At 39.1% G+C, this 20,133-nt stretch overlaps 2 protein-coding genes across 3 annotated transcripts; both read left to right on the top strand.

Annotated features, from left to right (window-relative positions):
* Positions 1-5,230: 5,230 nt before the first annotated feature.
* On the top strand, positions 5,231-10,059 carry LOC131329874 (WRKY transcription factor 42-like). 2 transcript variants are annotated; one of them, XM_058363286.1, is made up of 6 exons: positions 5,231-5,544; positions 6,079-6,180; positions 6,670-6,837; positions 7,555-7,830; positions 8,360-8,473; positions 9,030-10,059. In XM_058363286.1, the coding sequence occupies exons 1-6, from the start codon at positions 5,335-5,337 to the stop codon at positions 9,582-9,584; spliced, it is 1,425 nt and encodes a 474-aa protein (XP_058219269.1). In that variant the 5' UTR covers positions 5,231-5,334; the 3' UTR covers positions 9,585-10,059. The 2 variants fall into 2 exon arrangements, with proteins under 2 accessions (XP_058219269.1, XP_058219271.1); XM_058363288.1 differs by lacking the exon at positions 6,079-6,180 and having other exon boundaries at positions 5,278-5,544; positions 9,030-9,729.
* A 5,880-nt stretch (positions 10,060-15,939) lies between these two features.
* On the top strand, positions 15,940-17,649 carry LOC131328755 (mitogen-activated protein kinase kinase kinase 18-like). Its single transcript, XM_058361656.1, has 2 exons — positions 15,940-17,385; positions 17,468-17,649. Exons 1-2 carry the CDS (start codon positions 16,092-16,094, stop codon positions 17,647-17,649), a joined length of 1,476 nt encoding a protein of 491 aa, XP_058217639.1. The 5' UTR covers positions 15,940-16,091.
* The last annotated feature ends 2,484 nt before the right edge of the window (positions 17,650-20,133 follow it).

Below are 20,133 nucleotides of genomic sequence, written 5' to 3'. Positions count from 1 at the left end.
AGGCACTTGGGCCCCATAAATACTCCAGACTCCCCGTAGGATAGTCAATCATACATTTCTCATAATTCTGTGACCTGATGGGCTTGTACATGTACCAATCTGTTCCATGACTTTCAGCCAAATATTTTCTCTGTCACAATATAAAATGTGACAATAACCGAATCAAGAAACTTAGACATCAAATGAGTACAAATATGAGAGGACCAAAGAACACTATTTGCAAAAAGATTTAGCTAAAAATGTATTGCACACTATCCGGTACCTTAAATAACGATCATGACCGATGAATATCCATGTCTCTCGCCGTTACTAGGATCATCCCAAAATTATGAGCTTACTGATCCGAGACATCCAAGGTCTGAAGTGTATAGAAAACCTTCAATAACACATGAAAAACCCCACGGCCAAATGGCCTGTCCTTAGAAGAAGGGGTTTGATTCTCTTAAATTCTATTGTGACTAGTGCTCTCTAATTACTATTATAAGTAAAACTAAATTCATGAACATATAAAGACAGGATCAAAAAAAAAAAAAAACATATAAAGACATAAGCTGCCGACTCCCATTTCTGTTCTTTTATTTAATTCCCATAAGACCCAATCATGGTACACTTGTCCACTTACCTAACATGTACACCTAGCTCCTTCCATAAAGGCACACATACACCAAACCCATGCATTTGCCGACAACTCTACAAACGGGTTGTTACAATAACTCATCTTCTTCCCCCTAGTGGTGACTAAGGTTCGAATCTTACGAGGGGTGGGATTTCTGGAGGCAGAGCTATGAATAGCCTCTGAATTTTTCTGTGCTAACTTTAACGCCCCTCACTAATGTATACAATATTGACACACACACACACACAAAAGTGCGAATGAGATTCTGTGCGGTCGGAAAATTGAGTTGCACAGTGCACTCCGTTGGATGGGCACGCTATGAAAATTAGGGCCATTCTGGCTAAATAAGCCAAGATGGCATATTTTTTTTGTCCTTATTCAATTTTTTTTTGCATTTGTTAATTTTTCGTCGATTTTTTTGAGGATTATTGCTTTGTCATGACGAGAAGAATCTAAAAAGTAAAAAATTATGATCAAAATCTAATTTTTTTTGAATAAAGAAGAAAATAAGCCAATTTTTTCTTCTTTATTCAAAAAAAAAAAGGATTTCGATCGTCATTTTTTACTTTTTAGATTTCTCTAGTTATGAAGAAGCAATAATCCTTAAAAAATCGACGAAAAACTAACAAATACAAAAAAAAAAAAGAATAAGGACAAAAAATAAGCCACCTTGACTTATTTAGCCGAAATGACCAGCCTAATGATCTTGAAGCAACTAGATGGTCAGTGTAGACCATTCATTTTCTTTTAAGATAGATGAATTAATCCTGAGAGGTTGGCCTAGTGGTCAAGGCTTGAGACTAGGTTTGCACCATCTTAAAGTTTTTGGTTCGAAATCTCTTAAATGTTATCAATTCTTTTTGGGGCTAGTCCATACAAAGCTTTGCTCTGTGAGCGGTGGGATTGGTCCTCCAGGTTAGTCAAGGTATGCGAAATTAGCCCGGACACTTGAGTTATCAATAAAGGGCAAAGGTTTGAATCCGTCAAATATAGCCTATGGGCTGTAGCCCAGTTGGCGGCATCTCCTGATTCTCCCTATGTGGGAGGCCTCTGAAATTCTTTGTGGACTAAGGGCTTGTTTGATAACCTAAATTCAGCACTTAATACTGAATCAATTAAGTAATAAGTGATTCAGTAGGTTTGATAACCACATTTCATATTACTTAACAAATTAAGTACCACTTAAAATTTAGGCTAAAAACTTGAAAAAAATTAAGTAGCTTTCAGCTACTTAATTCTGGCTGAATTTTTGTGCACTTACATTCAACCGTCATACCACCACCACAGCCACTTCCACCAACACCTCCACCACTCCACCACCACCACCACTACCACAACCTCCACCACTCCACCACCACCACCTCCACTACCACCACTCCTCCTCCACCACATCACCACCACCCCCACCACCACTCCCTCCACTACCACCACCACCACCACATCACCACCACCAACTCCACCACCACCACTTCCTCCACTACCACCAACACCACCAGCTCCACCACCAGCTCCACCACTCCACCACCACCACAACTCCACCACAACCACCACCACTACCATCACTACACCACCACCACCACCGCTCCTACCACCACCACCACCGCTCCACCACTCCACCACCATCATCACCACCGCCGCCACCCCCCCACCACTACCATCACTCCACCACCACCACCACTCCACCCCCACCACCACCACTTCCTCCACTACCACCACCACCACCACCACCACCACATCACCACCACCACCACCACTCCACCACTACCATCATTACACCACCACACACCACCGCTCCTACCACCACCTCTACCACTCCACCACCATCACCACCACCGCCACCGCCACTCCACCACCACTACCATCACTACAACACTACCACCACTCCACCACCACCACTACCACTACCAGCACTCCTACTACCTCCCCCACTCCACCACCATTACCAAAAGTATATTGTGACCGTTAGTAAATTAAGATAAAATTGGAATAAAATTAATTCATCATTTTTTTAATTCAGTACTTAATATATTTATCAAACAGTTTTTCAGCTTAAAAATTTCAGCATTCAGTTTCCAGTACTTAATTTTTCAGCTTTCAGTTTCAGTTTTCAGTTTTATCAAACAGCCCCTAACTTACTAACACCTTGCTAATCCCGACTAATGTATACATGCAATATTGGCAAAAAAAAATAAATCCATCGAACGTACAGATTGTACCGTACGGCTTTAGTGTAAAAAATACAGTACTACCCCAATCATGGTTAGGCCCTACTGCATATATTTTTGGAATTAAAGCTCCGTTCCGGAAATCTTCTTAAAAAATAAGTATTTATTTTGAAACTTTTCATTCAAAAATAAGAAGGACCATTCCACAAAACCCAAATAAAAAGTTCCTTTCACATTTTCAAACTCAAAAATAATGTAAATGGAAAAAAAATTTCAAATTTTTTTGCACCGTATTAAAGATCTCAATGAGATCTATCAAATAAGATCCATAGTGATAAGAAAATTATTTGCGTAAACACATGATTTTTGAGCTTGAAGTTGCCTTATACAAAAAATAAGACTGTTGCTATGAGAATGGGCGCCGGCGGAAGGAAATCGTACCGACGGCCGCTCCTGGCCGTCTCCGGCCACCGGACGGCCGATCCGAGCAGTCCAAAAGTTCTAAAATAAAAAACCAAGGGGGCAACTGCAAGAATTAACGGCATCCGAGGTGTGTAGGGTGCTTGATCCGAGCACCCTACATACCTCGGATGCCGTTGATTTCCGCAATAGGCCCCCTCGATTTTTTTTTTAGAATTTTTGGACGGCTCGAATCGGCCGTCCAGTGGCCGGAGACGGCCCGGCGCGGCCGTCGGTAAGATTTCCCTCCTCGGCCGGTCGGTCCTATATAAATTCTTCCAAAATAAGTACCGACCTTCTTATTTTCCGGAACAAGGCTTCTTATTAGACAAAAAATAAGTTCTTATTTCGGTTCCGGAACGGGCCCAAGTGTGTTTCGGTTTTTCCAAAAAGTATTTTTTGAAAAAGAAGGTAATTTTAAGCTTAAAAATTATGTATTTACGTAAATAATTTTTCTATCAATATAGATCTTGTTTAATAGATCTCATTGAGATCTTTTATATGGTGCAAAAAAAAAATCAAAAAATTATTTTTCATTTTCATCATATTTGAGTTAATTTAAAATTTTAAAAAAAAAACTTTTAAAATAAGAAGGTAATTTGGAACACCCCCAAGTCCTCCTAGACCCTCGATCACACATTACAGAATTCCAGCTGAAATTTACCGTTGTATTAAAATATCAGCCGAAATGTCTGTCAACCATACGTACGTGTCTTGATATATATCAAGAAGATTGATCTCAATATTCCTCAATTTGTCAACCCAAATGCAAAATAATCTGTTGAAAAAGCCCGAAGGCTAAAGAACGAAGGCAAAAAGAAAAAACCCATTGTCAATGCTTGCTGCGTAGAAATTGATGCACTAATTTGGAGTCGATTCAACGCTTATGCAATATGAATAACGACCTATATGTAGAATGAATTTGGTTCATGATAAATGTCAAATATGAGGTACTATCTTTTAATTCGGAGTTCTTACGAGAGAGAAAACACGCGATAGTTGTTACGAAAAAAGAGAGTGTGTGGTGTGAATTGTGAACCCTTTGGAGTTGGTACTTGGTTACTCCCTCTGTCCCGGTTTGTTTGTTCCTTTTTTGACTTTTTGAGAGCGTTTGACCTCTCAAAGAATTGACTATAATTTTCAATTCGTAATGTTTTTAATATGCAATATGGATCTTATTTGATAGATCTCAATTAGTTTTATTATACAAAATCTTCAAAATCATAAAAAATATTATAAAATATAAGATATAAGTATATTTTTGAAAGACACGTATTTCGACAATTGGACAAACAAATTGGGACGGAAGGAATATATTAGTAGTGAATGACAATAAGAAAACTTAGGAGCCCTTTGTTTTGGAGTTCGACCCCATGTGCGTTCTATCAATTCCAAACATTAATTGGGTTACTGACGAATTTGCCCGATTACTAATCAAAGTGCGTGTAAGTTAACCCGAATATCTAGTTATTAAAAAAAAGAAAAGAAAAGACCAAAGAGTGCATGACCGTGTGTCAAAAGGTGGCATGACTAATTCTCTCTTTGAACGCCCCGGTTGGCCCGGCGCATTCCACGTGGTAACCAACGGAGAAGGTCAATGAATTTAACGGCCCGATGGTCCCACTCTTTGTGGGTCCCACGTAAGGAAGTTTTGACCACCCAATGGAGTAGGAAGCAACGTCCTTTGAGATCATGCAAGCATCACGTTAGACTTCAAATTATTTGAACACATATATTATAATTTGATGCCTGTAGATTCTACCAGATGTGCAGAACCCACACACAAAATATCTGTTTCTGAATACGTGTTCGAAAATTTAAATTCCATTTATAATTTTGTTAATTAGTCTTAGTCTCCTTATTAACTCCCAAGTCTTAATTTAACTTGCAAGAAGACTTCTACCAGTAGTTCAAAGACTTTTAACACATCTCTCACTGTCAATCTCTAGCCCATTAATAAGATATATAGAATTTATTGTGGACAAGAAAAGGAGTTGGACTGAGCTCCTATTTATCCCTTCCAAAATACTAGTACCTCCATATATACTAAGCTAGTCTTCGACCTGTAAACACTATTTTTTAAGAACAAAAATCATGGACGTCGCCTCCGATCCGAGTCTCGACGCGGGAGATCGTCGTGATCGAGTTTATCCTCCGGCTACGTCCGGCGGAAAACGGATTGTCAACGAGATGGATTTCTTCTCTAGCAAAAGTCACTTGAATTCCAAGAGAACTTTATGGGTTGATGTCAAGAACGAGAGTAGAGCACATGTTCACGGGATGCCACCAGGATACGAAATCGATGTAAGTTCGTTCGTTTCCTGTTTCATTTATTTATTATCTTTTGGTTTTTTGGTTAAAGTGAACTGGATACATAGGTGAAGATAAATTTTGTAATTTTTTGTTCATATTTGGATGTAAACCAAATAGTTTTTGGGTGCAAATAAGGTATAGTTCACGTAGTACCCAAGCGTGCATATCCGAGTCATCTAAACGTGTTTTGGACAGCCAAAATTTGAGAGAGAGAGAGAGAGGAAAGAGAGTGGTCGATTGGCTAAGGAGGAGAGAAAGTGTTTGGATTTGGACCATGCGCGCTAGGTACCGCCACATGATAACGTTTGTGCATGTAAATTCATAATATCATGAATTCTGAACTTCTGTCTAAAATTCGCAACATTTGGGCATACAAATTTTAGAACACCAATCGTGAATTCGGAGTATTGTTTCTGTATCGATGTTACAATTTTCCAACCAAAATTTTGTACAAATACTATGAATTGTGATCGATGACTATCGTACCTAGCTAGCTATCTGATGAGTTTCGCTGATTACGTACAGACTGGTTTAAATCTTCTCACCACCCCAACGGATAGTGATAAATCCGTGGTTGACGATGAAACATCACCTCACATTAAAGAGAAGCGAAATCAAAGCAATAAGGTTTGGTGTTTATTTTCGAATTTGCAAGGAATATGTACGTGTTTTTCCTTAGCAAATATATATATGAAGTCCCCTTCAGTTAAGGGTGTTCTCATTTTAAATAAAATGCTGACGCTCCCTTTTCTCATTTTTCCCGATAAAATTTTGATAATCCGAGCCGCTCAATATGTTCAGAACGTGATTTTAAGGGTACTCCTTAGAAATCAGCAAAAAAAATGACCGGGAAGGGCTTGATTTGAGCAGTTTTTATTTGAACCGTTCAATAAAATACAAACAAAAATTGCTTGGATCAAGCCCTTTCCGGTCCTTTTTTTTGCTGATTTTTTAAGGGTACCCTTAAAATCACGTTCTAAACATATTGAGCGGCTCGGGTCATTACAAATTGGTCAGGAAAGGGACTTCATTAACTTAATATGGTAAAGACGCCCTTACTTGAAGTTTTGTGTATATGTATAATTAATTAGGACTTTTGTAAATTAATTGGTGCAGTTATCAGTATTGCAAGCAGAGGTTAATAGGATGAAAACGGAAAATCAAAGGTTGAGAAGCATGGTTAATCATGTGACCAACAACTATTATACCTTACAGCTGCAAATTGCATCAATGAAGCAGCAGCAACAGATCGAGAGAATTACCAAGACAGGAGAAGAAAGACAGGTAATCTTCCGTCGAATTAATTAGTATATACTGCCTCTGTGCCAAAAAGATTGCCCTGTCCGCAAACTAAGAAGTTAAAAATAATGCATGTTTGTCGGAAAAAATTCAAACTATTTGCAACTAGTTACGTAATATCAATGAGTCCTTTTAAGTTATATAAAAAAAAAAAAAAAACCAAAGAAATTTTGAATTTTTCATGATAAAAATGCATTTTTTTAAGAGAGTTTAATCTTGGTCCGAAGCAGTACTAAACATCTCTATTTATATATACAAAACTTGTGTTTACAAAATTCAAATACTTTTGCGTATAAATCCGTAACATTCGAATAAGACTTCATAATGTCAATGCAAAGACTCATACTAATAATTAATGTTACGAATTCAACGTAGATTTTACGTACTTAACTAGATATGCGCAAAAGCAAAGAATTTATTTTTAAAATCTATAAATGCAAGATTGATGTTATGAATTTCTGTCCAAATTATATGAATTATAATAAAATTTGAAAATTATATTCTGTACACATGCATCAATATATGGACTGTGTATCATAGTATTTCCTTCATTTCTTTTTCAAATTAGAATCGACTTTGTTATCCCACAGCAAAATATAATTTATTTATTTTTTGATAGGAAGCAAACTATACATTAATTCTCCATCATGCATGTTATGATTCTTCATAGCTACTACTTATTTTTCTTCTTGGAATGGTTAGATGATAGATGGAATAGTACTAGAGGAGAAAAGGTCTGGAGGAGCCATGGTAGCTAGACAATTCATTCCCGAAAAATATGAGCAATCGGTGGAAAGAACAAGTCGCGGTCGTTGTGGATACCGCGGCCATGAAGAGAGCCCTGAAATTGCATCTCAAGATTGGGTTCAAAACAAAGTGCCTAAGCTTGATACTTCCAAGGATTGCGACCAGGCCGCGGATCAGGCTGCGATGAGGAGAGTCCGTGTCTCGGTTCGTGCACGTTCCGAGGCACCTATGGTAAGCTTCTAGATATATTGTGATCGATCAAGCCCTTGGAGAGCTTTATTAACTCATGATGAGTTTCTGATGTTTTTTTGGGGGGGATCATGCACGTGTTTTGGTAAAATCAAAGGATCAATCCGTTGGTACCACCAACAACTAAATACTGAAAAATTCTGAATTCGAGCTGATGAACCAGTATCGTTACTTGTTTTTTAATCTACCTCAACTTGCCTATGGCGAAATTTTTTTAAAAATCTTGTGCTACTTTTTACAAGAACTAAAGATTAACCGGAGGTTTTGTTTTTGTGTACATCTCAACTAAGCGGAAATGCCGTAGCTAATCGCAAATAGCTACAGCATTTTTGCTTAGCTATATGAACTCAAAGGCCATCCCTTCTTTTAGTAATATCTATTGATCAACTTATATATATTGGTCGATTAAAAAAAGGAATTAAGTTTACTATATATACATTAGTTCTACAAATAAGAAATTCCTTAAAACACAATACTTGGGCATGGAATGAGTCGTCTTAATCCATTGTAGATCTCGGATGGATGCCAATGGAGAAAATACGGGCAAAAGATGGCAAAAGGAAACCCGTGCCCTCGAGGTTACTATCGTTGCACCATGGCACTTGGTTGTCCAGTCCGCAAGCAAGTACGTCTTTTTCGCTTGTTTTTGCATTCCTATTTCCACAACAAAATCTATTTTTAATTTTCAAACAGTTTTACAAATACAATGTCGTGAAAGCAGTATTTTTAGAAACTTTAGGCCACATTAATATATAGATCTTTGACTTTAAGGTAGTACAATGGAGACTTGTCACCTTGTTGATGTTTTGTACCGTGTGTAGCTTGGTTTCTTGATACTGTACTAAGGCCTAGTTTGGCATTATAAGTCAAATCGCTGATTTTTTGTTTTTATTCAATTTTTGTTTTGCATTTGTTAATTTTCGTCAATTTTTTGAAAATTATTGCTTCGTCAGGACGAGAGAGAAATCTAAAAAGTAAAAAATTACGATTGAAATCCAATTTTTTTTAATAAAGACGAAAAAATTAGCTTATTAGCTTCTTTTCGTAAAAAAAATTTGGAATTCGACCAAAAAAAATCGGATTCCGCTCGTGAACAAAGAATATATACATAATCGAGTAATTAATCATCAACCATAGTGTTTTCACTCAACTAACTCGAGCCCTATATGGTATGCCAACAGGTGCAAAGGTGTGCAGAAGACCGAACCATCTTAACAACCACCTACGAAGGCAATCACAACCACCCCCTCCCTCCGGCTGCCATGATGATGGTATCGACAACCTCAGCCGCAGCCTCAATGCTACTCTCCGGTTCAACCTCCAGCTCAGACCACCACGGCGGGCTCCTCAACACCACGCCAATCCTCCCGTACACCACCCCGCACTTCACAACGATATCGGCCTCGTCGCCTTTTCCCACCGTCACGTTAGACCTCACCACCAGCACTCCCAACCCCTCGCTTTTTACGAGACCGCCACAAGGCCCCTTCGGCCACATCCATTTTCCAAACCAGAATCTGGCCTCTGGGCCACAGAATCTTGGCCAACAGGCTTTGTACAACCAGACTAGTAAATTCTGCGGGCTTCAGAGCTCTCGGGAAATGATGAGCGCTGCGGGCGCGGCTATCACGGCGGACCCGGATTTGACGGCGGCTTTGGTAGCGGCTATTGCTTCCGTTATGGGAAATGTGAGCCCACACAATAATATTAGTAGCAACAGCAATGCTTCGCACTAATAAATTGGTATCAGACTATCAGGTGCCGTTTTGATTTGGCGTCTTGTTTGCTTAAAATCTCGTCGAATCTGATACCAATTTCTTGGCGTGTAATTTGCATAATACGTACAAACCCGAGTTTTGTAGATATTCGACAAGTGCGTTGCTATCTTTGTCGTTCTTTTTTTTTTCCCAATATATTGTACGGAGTATACATCAATAGGGTTAGCGGGGTGTTAATAGATTAGTTAACAAGAAGTTTCAAAGATTTTTCATAGCCTTGAATCCCAAACGCTTACGATGGGGCTCGAACTCTGGCCTCCAAGATCCACGAAATATACCAACTGGACTAGAGCTCATTAGCGCCATATTTTTCGTTCATGTAAGTAAAATACAGGCCTTTAGCCCTTTTTCTCTCATTTCATGTAAGTAAATGGACAACAGCCTGTAAAAATTGCGTTAGTTTTGTGCGTATATTGGATCGGAATTTTAATTGTATTTTTGTTGTGTCTCTACATTGAATTTTTTAATTCTATCGAACTCTGAAGTGAAGCCAGAGAGAGAGAAAGAGAGATTGGGTGCCGCTGGCCCATGAGAAGAGATAGGCAAAGTATTTTGCTCAACGGAGTCAACGGTGTCTCTACACAGGCGCACTCAGGCGATTTCACGTTTTCACTCATGTTCGGCCACTCAGCACTACTACTGGCCAACTCAGTCTCAAGTTCCACCTCAAAAACACTGGGCCAGGTGGAAGCCGAGACCGAATGAATCCGTGACATTATATCAACCCGTCAAGTGATCTCAATTCACACATTCTTTTTCAACAGACGGGAACAAAATCACTCCCCCTCAATTGATAATCGACCGTATAAGTGGTCCTAAACGTAGTGGCTCACTCCCCTCAATTGATAATCGACCATATAAGTGGTCCTAAACGTAGTGGCCCAATTGGCTTCCCTAGTGGGAGCGGGGCTTCCCTGAAGTTAAAACCCTTTTTTCTCTTACTGTCTTGTCCATCAAACGTGCTCAACGGTAGTTAATAAGGAAGAGACCGACCAAGAGGTGTGCAGAGTCAGCCGACTATTTTCCTAGGAGAATCTGATGATAACGAGTTAAAAAGGAAGTAACTAACCGTGTGGCTCTTTTATTCCAATTAATAAAATTTTGTTTTAAATGGTAGATTGTAAATATATACTCCCTCCGTCCAAATTTATAAATAGTCACTCATTTTATTCTAAGCGGATAAAAAAACTAGGGATCATTCTAACCTCCTCTCAAAAGATGTAGGATAATAAGCAAAATGCGTATTGATATCCGAGAAAAGTGCAATGATATTTGTGAAAGTGTATCAAAAAAATTAGTTATAACTTTATGTTGGTAATGAATTTTATATCTAATATAAATTTTATTTGATAGATCTCGATTAGTTTTATAATACAATATTTTTAAAATCACATATAAAACATTGTAGATTACAAGCTATAATTAATTGAAAAGTGGCACGAACTTCTAAAAATGACTATTAAATTGAGCCAAATGGAGTAACATAAAGATTTTCCCCCCCCCCCCCCCCCCCCCCCCCCCCGAAATTGCCCCCATCCATCTCCATCGCAACCCCGTCGCAAAAGGGCTTTAGCGACCGTAAGACACTAATTGCCTGTTGCAAAAAGTATAATTTAATTATTTCTTGGAGAAATTCTTTCTAAGTTGGTTGTCTCATCCTTCCTCCACAGTGGAGGTGGAGGTTCAAGCACCACGGGAGGCGAATATGGGGTTCAGGGTTATGGACAATCTTTGGATCCCTTGTTAACTAACATATTAACACCATGCTGATGTTTATAATATTGGCACAAAAAACAGTATTATTTCTTGTGGTGACTAGAGAATATTATCTTGGAACACTGTTGTAAAAGATCTATTCTCCAGACACTGGTGTGCCTACACAGTTTGGAAAGCACCTGGAGTATTTCTCCAGGAGCACTGAGTCCCGACGAGACTGCCCCCGTCGAGGCCAGTCTCTAGCCCATCCTGGATCTGACTTATGAAACACTATTGCCTGCGAAGGGAACTTTAGTCCCAGCCCAGCTAGACCAGGAGATCGATTCCATGTGTGTTAATTTTAGGGGGAAAATGATGGCCAAGAACGTGTTTTGATAATTAATATCTGCCAACTATGATATTTTCAGCATTAACAAATGTTCTCAGCATATCTTTGGCGAATATTAATTATCAAAACACGTCGTCATTTTCCCTAATTTAGGCAACCAGATCGTGGGCTTCTACGTTCCTTTATTTGGGCCATTTGTCTGCATGTCAGATTTGGGCCATTTGTCTGCCTGTCAGATTTGGGCCATTTGTACCCCCATCCTCGTATGACTTGTGCTAATGCCACCAAGTGGTTACTCCATATGAATTTTTTTCATAAGCATAAAAAAAGTGGTTATATGACTCATGCTAACATCCACAAAAACACTAGAGGTTTTCAATTGTAGTTTAGATGGGCAAGTAATTAAGGATGGAACTAGAATTTTATCCTAGCAATGGCAAAATGTATACTAAAAAAATTTAGTGGTGGTGAGACTATATATATAAGTTAGGCATAAATTTTTTTTTTTACATATAATAATTACATTTTCTAAAATTCTTGTCGTGACGGTCACCGCCACTAAACCCCTCGGTCCCATCCTTGCACGTAATTGAAGCGCTTGGCTTAATAAGTACTAGGGTTCAAACTTCCATAGCTAGTCGTCGTTTGATGGGCTAAATGTACTCTTTACACACAATGAAATCTTACCTTTGACTCCTGTCATGGGTTCGGTGGGATCCCCTACAGGACTATGTCATGTCTTCTGCACTCTCAACTAATATGTGGACTAGCTTATGAAACCAGAGAATTCTGGTTTGTGCCTTGTGCGATTAATATCTTTTATCTTTTCTAGAGAATAGAAAATATCTTAGTTTTTGATATACTGCGATAAAGACCCCTACAACTTGCAACTTCCGCGATGCATGGCACTGAATCTGTTCTGGATTTCGTGCTTTTTAGGAAATGACGATACTGTACTTAACAAATAACTGCATGACAAACTGAATAAAGAAATTCGGCCAACAAGAATCACTTTTCGGCCAACTGTTATGTGCATGGCAGCAAAAGTAGTAGCTCGTTCCAACACCATGTCAAATAGCTAGCTAGGTGGTCGAGTTCTGAGATTTAGGAGTTCTTTCTCGTCTCAAATTCGACACCTCCTAAATATGCCACTTGATCCCTCCGTCTCAAATTGTTTTTTTTTTTAGGCAATCGTGCCACTTGAAAAATTATTTGTGTTTCACGGTCTATAAATCTATAAGGGATGTTGAAAATTTTGTTGAAGAAAATTAATATATGATCTATATCAAAACTAAAAATGTTATAAACTACTAAAAGATATAAATAATTGTTCTGAAGGTCTGAAATGGTAAAAAGAGACCAGCAATCCGTGATGGAGAGAGTGTCAATTTTGTCTGATCATTTTATGTCGGAGCTTATCCTAACTCTAAATAGGGCCCTCGCTTGTGGACGATAGAACTCATCCTCAAAAAAATGCTCATCTATACGCATAAGCTGGTCCTGACTTCCGAGGCAATGCCATGTGGTGCCCCATCCCTCTTCTCCACCGCACATTTAAGTGAGGCCCATTACTAGGCATATGGAGCTCATTGAGATGTGAGGCGCAAAAGGGTACGTGTTGGAGCACCGCACGGCGGTCCGAAAGCACTGAATAATTACTTGGTCCCGATAACGTTGAATAACTGTACGTAATAAAGGCTAAAATTACCAGGGGGTGCGATGTAAAAGCAACACAATGCTGAATCCCCTGCTTCACTTTCCACCCGAAACAGGGGGCAAAAAAGGCAAAAAGGCCAGGAGAACATCCTTTGGGGCTGGGGATCATTTGGCGGTGGATGGATGGATGTGTGTGAACTGTGAAGAGAAAGAATGAAAAGAAGCACCTTTAATGGCTTTACTTGATTGTTACTACAGTAGTACTACTTACGCATTCAGATTTTTGTAACCAGATCTCAAATTTCAAAATACCGACAAAATCAAGCATGCATGAGCTGCCGTCCACCACTGCTGCTCCCACACTTTTTTCGCCGTCATGTTCAGCTAGCACAAGTTATTATTGGTATTAGCATCTCAGCTACTTTTGGTAGTTTTATGCTTTGCGTTGATGCGTACGTTACTCCTCCTTTGATTGTGAGAAAGTAATGGCTTTAAGTGGGTTGCAAGATGCGTGGTGTTGGAGGCATGACGTACTTACATTCTCACACCACAATCAAGACATTAGTATCAACTTTTCTCAAAATCGACCTGGAGTGTTCGGACTAAATTACACGTATCCAGATTGGCTTAACTTCTCGACTCTCGATAATCATTCCGACCGCTTATTAGTGGGGAGCTAGATTAAAATTGAAGTAAAGTTTGGCACGGATTGACGTCCCACGAGAACTCTTAACACTTGGAAAGTTTCGAGCCTCAAATTTGAAAGGCATGGAACCCTTGATTCTCATGTCTTAATCACTGGGCCAATTATTTATTCGGTAGTTAATATTAGGGTGGCTTCATTTTTTTGGTAAGTTATATTAGGGTTTCTTTCCCTTAAACTAAATGGACTAAAGCATAGATTTTTTTGGTAAGTTATATTAGGGTTTCTAGGCAAGTCATTCTCTTCACACATATCAACTAGAATATTATTTAGCGAAAACAACTTGATTATTGTCATAAGCATGAACACACAAAAAATTAGCAGAAACACACCATTTGTATAACCTTTTTCATCTTCTAAGATCTCAGGTTCGATTCTCTTAATTTGTTGACGATTTTTGGAGCCACCTCATCTCACGTGTAAGCATGAAAAAGACTATGCATGGGAGGGTTTTAAGGATTAGTCTGAGGTGCGCGGAAAGTAACCCAGGACACCCTACATTATTAACCCAGGACACCCTACATTATTTATATAAAAAAGGAAGAAGAAGAAGAAGAGTTTCTATGCTTATAACTTTTTGAAACAACCACTAAGAATCTTAGAAGGAAATCAATAACTATTCTTAACCAAAAAGAGGTAGTGAAGATGGGTTATACTGCTAATTGGGATCACATATTTATTGGTTCATTTGTACGTTATTATTATGCCATGACAACCAACATGGAAATACCTTAATCTGCGGGTCAATTTCATTCCACCCATGTGAATAATCCTAATTACAAGCTCTTAGCGTGAGAGGCACTACCAGTTAATTAGAATTAATAATAGTGGACTTCTCAATTCTAATAATGCCAATAATTTAAAGGAGTGTCGTTGCCATGCTACTTAATTGATCTCATCAAACCTTTCTCCTCCTAATCATTACAATGATGTCTGTGAAAGTTATAAAAAAAATTTACGCCGGCCTTAGATTTTTTTTAAAAAGAAAAGCGTGCCTCAATAGTAGACTTCTACGATCTCTCTGGGTATGTGAAGACAAATAAGTGTTTGTTCTTGATGAGGTCACATATTCGAATCTCACGGACGCCAAACACTCCTTCAAACCTTGGCGCTACAGAAGGATTTCACCGGTTAACCAACCGGTCTCGGAATTGAGCGAACAAGCTGCTCCGGACATCCAGGAAAAACCAGGGGAATTAAATTCATTAATCCTTACTAGTAAGATATCTGTGTATTTTTTTTTAATTAATAATAAAGAGGGAATCTGCTCTGCTCAGTTTATTTGTTTGTTTATTCAGAATTTCTGCTCTAAGTTGTTGAATAGCATATGCTTTTGCTTTTTGGTTGATTACGTCCCCGCTGATGTCGCACATCTAAGGCACGTGCTTACGCGTTCTCCCTCTGTCTCTCATGTGAATCCTTTTTCCATTCAACTATTCAAGGCTAAACCACCACCGCCGCCCATAGTCGGCCAAGCCTGTCAACCCCCCCATCCTTTTTCAACGTGGATCTCCCACACCTCTTGCAAGTAATTTAGGGAGAGGGGAAAAAAAGAAAGAAAGAAAGAATATGCGTAGGAGAGATGTTTCATACAAATTTAAATACAGTTGTGTAAAATTCTTCGATGAATATAGTTTTCAAGTGTATCGTATGAATTTTACGTAACTCGTGTTTTCATATAAAAGTCACTACAAATTCATTAATATAATATAGAGGCTAGGCTAATTAATCTACCGTCAATGCATACATTGCCATGCCACGAAATTGCAAGTGAAATTTATTTTGAAATATATATCATATTAAATTTGTGTCCGAACATATATATCACTAGAAATGATCAAATGAAAAGAAAGGCTCAAAAAAATAAAATAGTCCGTGTAATGCATAGACCGTTATTGGCCGGATTTGAATCTTTCTCCCCACTTGTACGCAAAAGGGCATATAAATATCATCACCACACTTCACACCCAACTCATCAAAGTTCAAACCAACTTACCAAACTCAACACACCATTTTTTCCTCCAAACCTATCTAAAACTTCTCTGCTCTCTCTCTCACAAAAATGGAGTGGAGCAGGGGACCCACCATCGGCCGCGGCAGCTCCGCGACCGTCTCCGTTGCCGCCTCCACCGCCGGTGAACTCTTCGCCGTCAAATCCGCCGAGCTCTCTCGCTCTAGCTTGTTACAAAAAGAGCAACAATTTCTCTCTCAATTGAGCTCCCCCCATATAGTCCAGTACAAAGGTTTCGAAATTACGTCTGAATTCAACAATCCCACGTACAACCTTTTCATGGAGTACATCCCAGGCGGCTCAATTTCAGATAAAATCAAGAAAGGAGGAGGATCGCTTGATGAACCGACAATCCGAATATACACGCGTCAAATCCTGAATGGATTAGACTACCTTCATTTGAACGGATTGGTGCATTGCGACGTCAAGGGGGAGAATTTGCTACTAGCAGAAAATGGTGTCAAGATTGCTGATTTGGGTTGTGCCAAGAGGGTGGAGGAAACGTCAGCGATCTCCGGCACACCGGCGTTCATGGCGCCGGAAGTCGCCCGCGGCGAAAAACAGGGGTTCGAGGCCGACGTTTGGGCTCTTGGGTGCACCATAATTGAGATGGCCACTGGGTCCCACCCCTGGCCGGAGTCGAACAACCCGGTGTCGACTCTCTACCGGATCGGGTTTTCCGGCGACGTGCCGGAGTCCCCGGCGTGTTTTTCTGACGAGGCCACGGATTTCTTGAGCAAGTGTTTGGAAAGGGATTGCGAAGAGAGGTGGACAGCTCAGCAACTTATGAAACATCCTTTTCTTGAGCAAGTGTTTGACAGTAACTCAGCATGTCAGGGTAAGCTTACGGGCACGTTTACTAGGGATTCTCCGGTAAGTGTGTTGGATCAGGGTTTTTGGGAGTCGGTGGAGGAGTCGGAAGATCAACGGAACTCGACCCACGTCAGTTCCTCTTCTAATTCTCCGGCGGAGAGGATTCTGAGCTTGATTAGTTCAAATTTGCCCAGTTGGGATTGGGATGAAGATTGGGTCACGGTTAGGAACAAAGACATTGAAGAGAGTTCAGTAACTGTGGAGCAGAACGACAGAGAGTTAATAATTCCTGCGGATTCTTACATGTTTTCTGCAGATGTTGGTTTGGAAGATGTTGGCAATTCATCCTTTGCTATGAATGAGGATCTTTCAACAGATATCTCTGCAGACACCATTGGTGGTGGTGGTGTCGATTGCAATTATGATTCAACAGATTTTTTAATGTCGTTTGGAAATGATGAAAATGTAATTGTTCTTGTAATTCTCGATTTAAAGAGAAAGTTAATGGAAGTTGTGTTCTTTCTTCAATTTAGTTTTCTCTTCCTCTCTCATTTTACTTTTTTTTTAGCTGTTTCCCTTAAATTACTTGGTGTACACGTTTTTTTTTCGGTCAGGGGTGTTTAGGCCAATTTACGCGCAGCTCAACTATTCTCCTCTCCGGTCCGGTCAAAGACGGGCCATGTACGTCGGGATTAGGAGAACACAAAAAAATTCTCCCTTGTGGCCTGGCCCCAAGAGATTATCAAGTTTTGAACTCAATATATTTGGGTTTGCAACTGATCCACATTGTCATTGAGCATTGTTTGGTTTGGGGAGAAAGAGGAAAGAAAATAACAAATTCTAGTGTTGTGCACAAAAAAATTTCTCTCCCCTTCTCCTTCTAGTTTTCTCTCATTTTGTTTTCTCAAGGTCCAAACACTGTGTTAAATATCTAGGAAAGTCCGAGGAAGTCCGTATCCAGAGCAACGAGGAAAGTCCAGCGAGCTCTAAAGTGACAAGGCATTCATTTCTTGGAATATTGTCGTAAAAAATTATTAATGGTTTTCAAATAGAAAGTTTCAATTGCCAATTACTAACAGCCTAAGTTATTTTGTTTTAAAGATATAGCTTGTATCTAGAGGGACGTATCGACAACTCCATCAACTAGTATACATTGTACATAGTCGAGCTAGTTACAAGTACTACAACATTCGACAACTCCATCAACTAGTTTACATTGTACATAGTCGAGCTAGTTACAAAGTAATACTTATAACAAAGAGATACAAACTATATCTTTCAAACAGAATATTATACTTAAATGAAATACTGAGGTGTAACTCTCAATTGAATAAATAAACAAATTGGAGGATAAGAGTGTTTTGTATTACTTACCGGAAATAGCGTTATTGGTAACAGTCAGTACAAAAGCCTCCGAAACTATTTATGTTTTCAAAATTGAATAATTGTGTTGGAGGCTTAGGGTACGTAATTATTTGGTTAAAACTTGTATATTTGCTTCGATTACATAGGGGAGTAATAGACAACTTCACATTTTTTTATTGAAAAAAGAGGTGTTTTTTAATTTTCTGATTTCACAAGTAAATGAAATCAATCATTACGGTGTGGTGTGTTTTAGTCTATTTGTTTGCATTCAAAACACATATGAAATAGTAGATAATTTCACACGCACGCACACGCTTTGACGTTCTTAAGCCATCTTCAAAGATTGAGCCAGATTTCACATTAACCGAGTTGTAATCAATCTGTATTTTGAAATTGACTTTTAAAGAGTTGTAGTACTTGATTTTTTTTCAATAAATCGTGAAATTCACGGAAAACTATTCCTTTTCGATCTCATATTCCTTCCATCCACGGCAATTGATAAAATTCGAAGTTGCTTTCACATTTCAACAACAATTACAAGACGTGTGAGGAGAATAAAGTTAATCACTTCCAGAGGTGATAATGGGGGCTGCTCATTTGTGGGCCACCAGTCTAGAAACATTGCCCCTTTTCTCATTAGACCCGAGCTCGTTTAATTTTAAATAACTTTTAAAGTTTTGAAAACTCCGACAAATTTAGCCATGTGGATACGAGAAAGCAAATAAGAATTTGTCCTATATGAGTTCGTATGTTTGAACTCACGGAAGCTAAACATTCCGAATGTTGGGGCCATTAGAAAGAGGGTCTGCCCATTTGTTAATTCAGAATCCCAAAATTAGTCGATATGCACTTAAATTAGACCAAATTTCCATTCATTAGAAAAAAAGTTAGAACTTTTAAAAAGTTAGTACAGTAATTTAAGTTGCGATATTCCCTCCCCAACACTCAAGGCCTTGATTTGAGTTCAAATGCGTAGGAATGTGGTTGGTAAGTCTTTTCTGGATTGGAGGGCCATGGCTTAGAATAAAGAGGAGACTCCAACAAGTCAAACAAAAACCACTCTTTGTGGGTTAAGAGTCTTAAGACATTTTTGTGTGTGTGGGGTGTGAATATAGTAGACTTTGAATAAAGTGCATTGATAGCATAAATAGCAGGTCAACTGCTCTCTGTACATTAGACCTTTCTGTGGTGTGAAAATCACAGACTTGGCGTGCCACTGGAAAGGTTCAACTTATATAGGGTCCCCCCCTCTCTCTCAAATTCTCAATGGAAACATAGTCCACTCTTTGTCTCCCTTGGCAATTTGGTTTGGTAAAATCAAGCCCCCACTTGAAACCCCGACGGTTGGTCGAGTACAAGCGCGATAGTGACTGCATGGCCTACTTTCTCAGGTTCGTATGTTCGATTCTCATTGTCCACGGAGGATCTTTTGATCAGACTACCGGAGATTTGCCTAATCGTTATTTGTAGAGTTATTGAATTAGTCAAAGTGCACGTACGTAAATTAACTCGGACATCTAAGTTTACAAAAAAAACCTTGGCCCTCGGTAGGTAAAAGTCCCCTCTTGCAACAAAATTGCCGGCCAAATTTGAAACGTGTGGGGGTAGTTACAGGACGGCAGGTTGGTTCCTTAGATGTAACTGAATACATTAAACTAGTAGCCATAGTGACTTTACCAACCAAAATGGATAAGCATCATCCAAACTAGCCTAAAATTTTTTAACATCAAATCAGAACTGAATAATTGCTTTTTCTAATTTACTTAGCCATTTCTTTAGATGGACATTGCACTACCAGACTCTTTACTCTTAACTGTCTAACATAATATCATCAAAATAAATTTAATTTCTTATGATAACCAGGTGTACGACCAACTTATGCGCACCTCGATTAATCCGAAAGACCAATCCCCCG

Source organism: Rhododendron vialii, chromosome 6a (genome assembly GCF_030253575.1).
Source record: "Rhododendron vialii isolate Sample 1 chromosome 6a, ASM3025357v1".
In the NCBI taxonomy this organism is placed as follows: Eukaryota; Viridiplantae; Streptophyta; class Magnoliopsida; order Ericales; family Ericaceae; genus Rhododendron; species Rhododendron vialii.
Note: the sequence above shows the minus strand (reverse complement) of the source record. Positions and strands in the feature narration are given on the sequence as shown.

Coding starts and splice junctions, on each gene's coding strand:
- LOC131329874 (XM_058363286.1), top strand. CDS start 5,335: ATGGACGTCGCCTCCGATCCGAGTCTCGACGCGGGAGATCGTCGTGAT. Junction 5,545..6,078: donor CACCAGGATACGAAATCGAT/GTAAGTTCGTTC, acceptor GATTACGTACAG/ACTGGTTTAAATCTTCTCAC. Junction 8,474..9,029: donor GTTGTCCAGTCCGCAAGCAA/GTACGTCTTTTT, acceptor GTATGCCAACAG/GTGCAAAGGTGTGCAGAAGA.
- LOC131328755 (XM_058361656.1), top strand. CDS start 16,092: ATGGAGTGGAGCAGGGGACCCACCATCGGCCGCGGCAGCTCCGCGACC. Junction 17,386..17,467: donor TGTGTTCTTTCTTCAATTTA/GTTTTCTCTTCC, acceptor TTTTTCGGTCAG/GGGTGTTTAGGCCAATTTAC.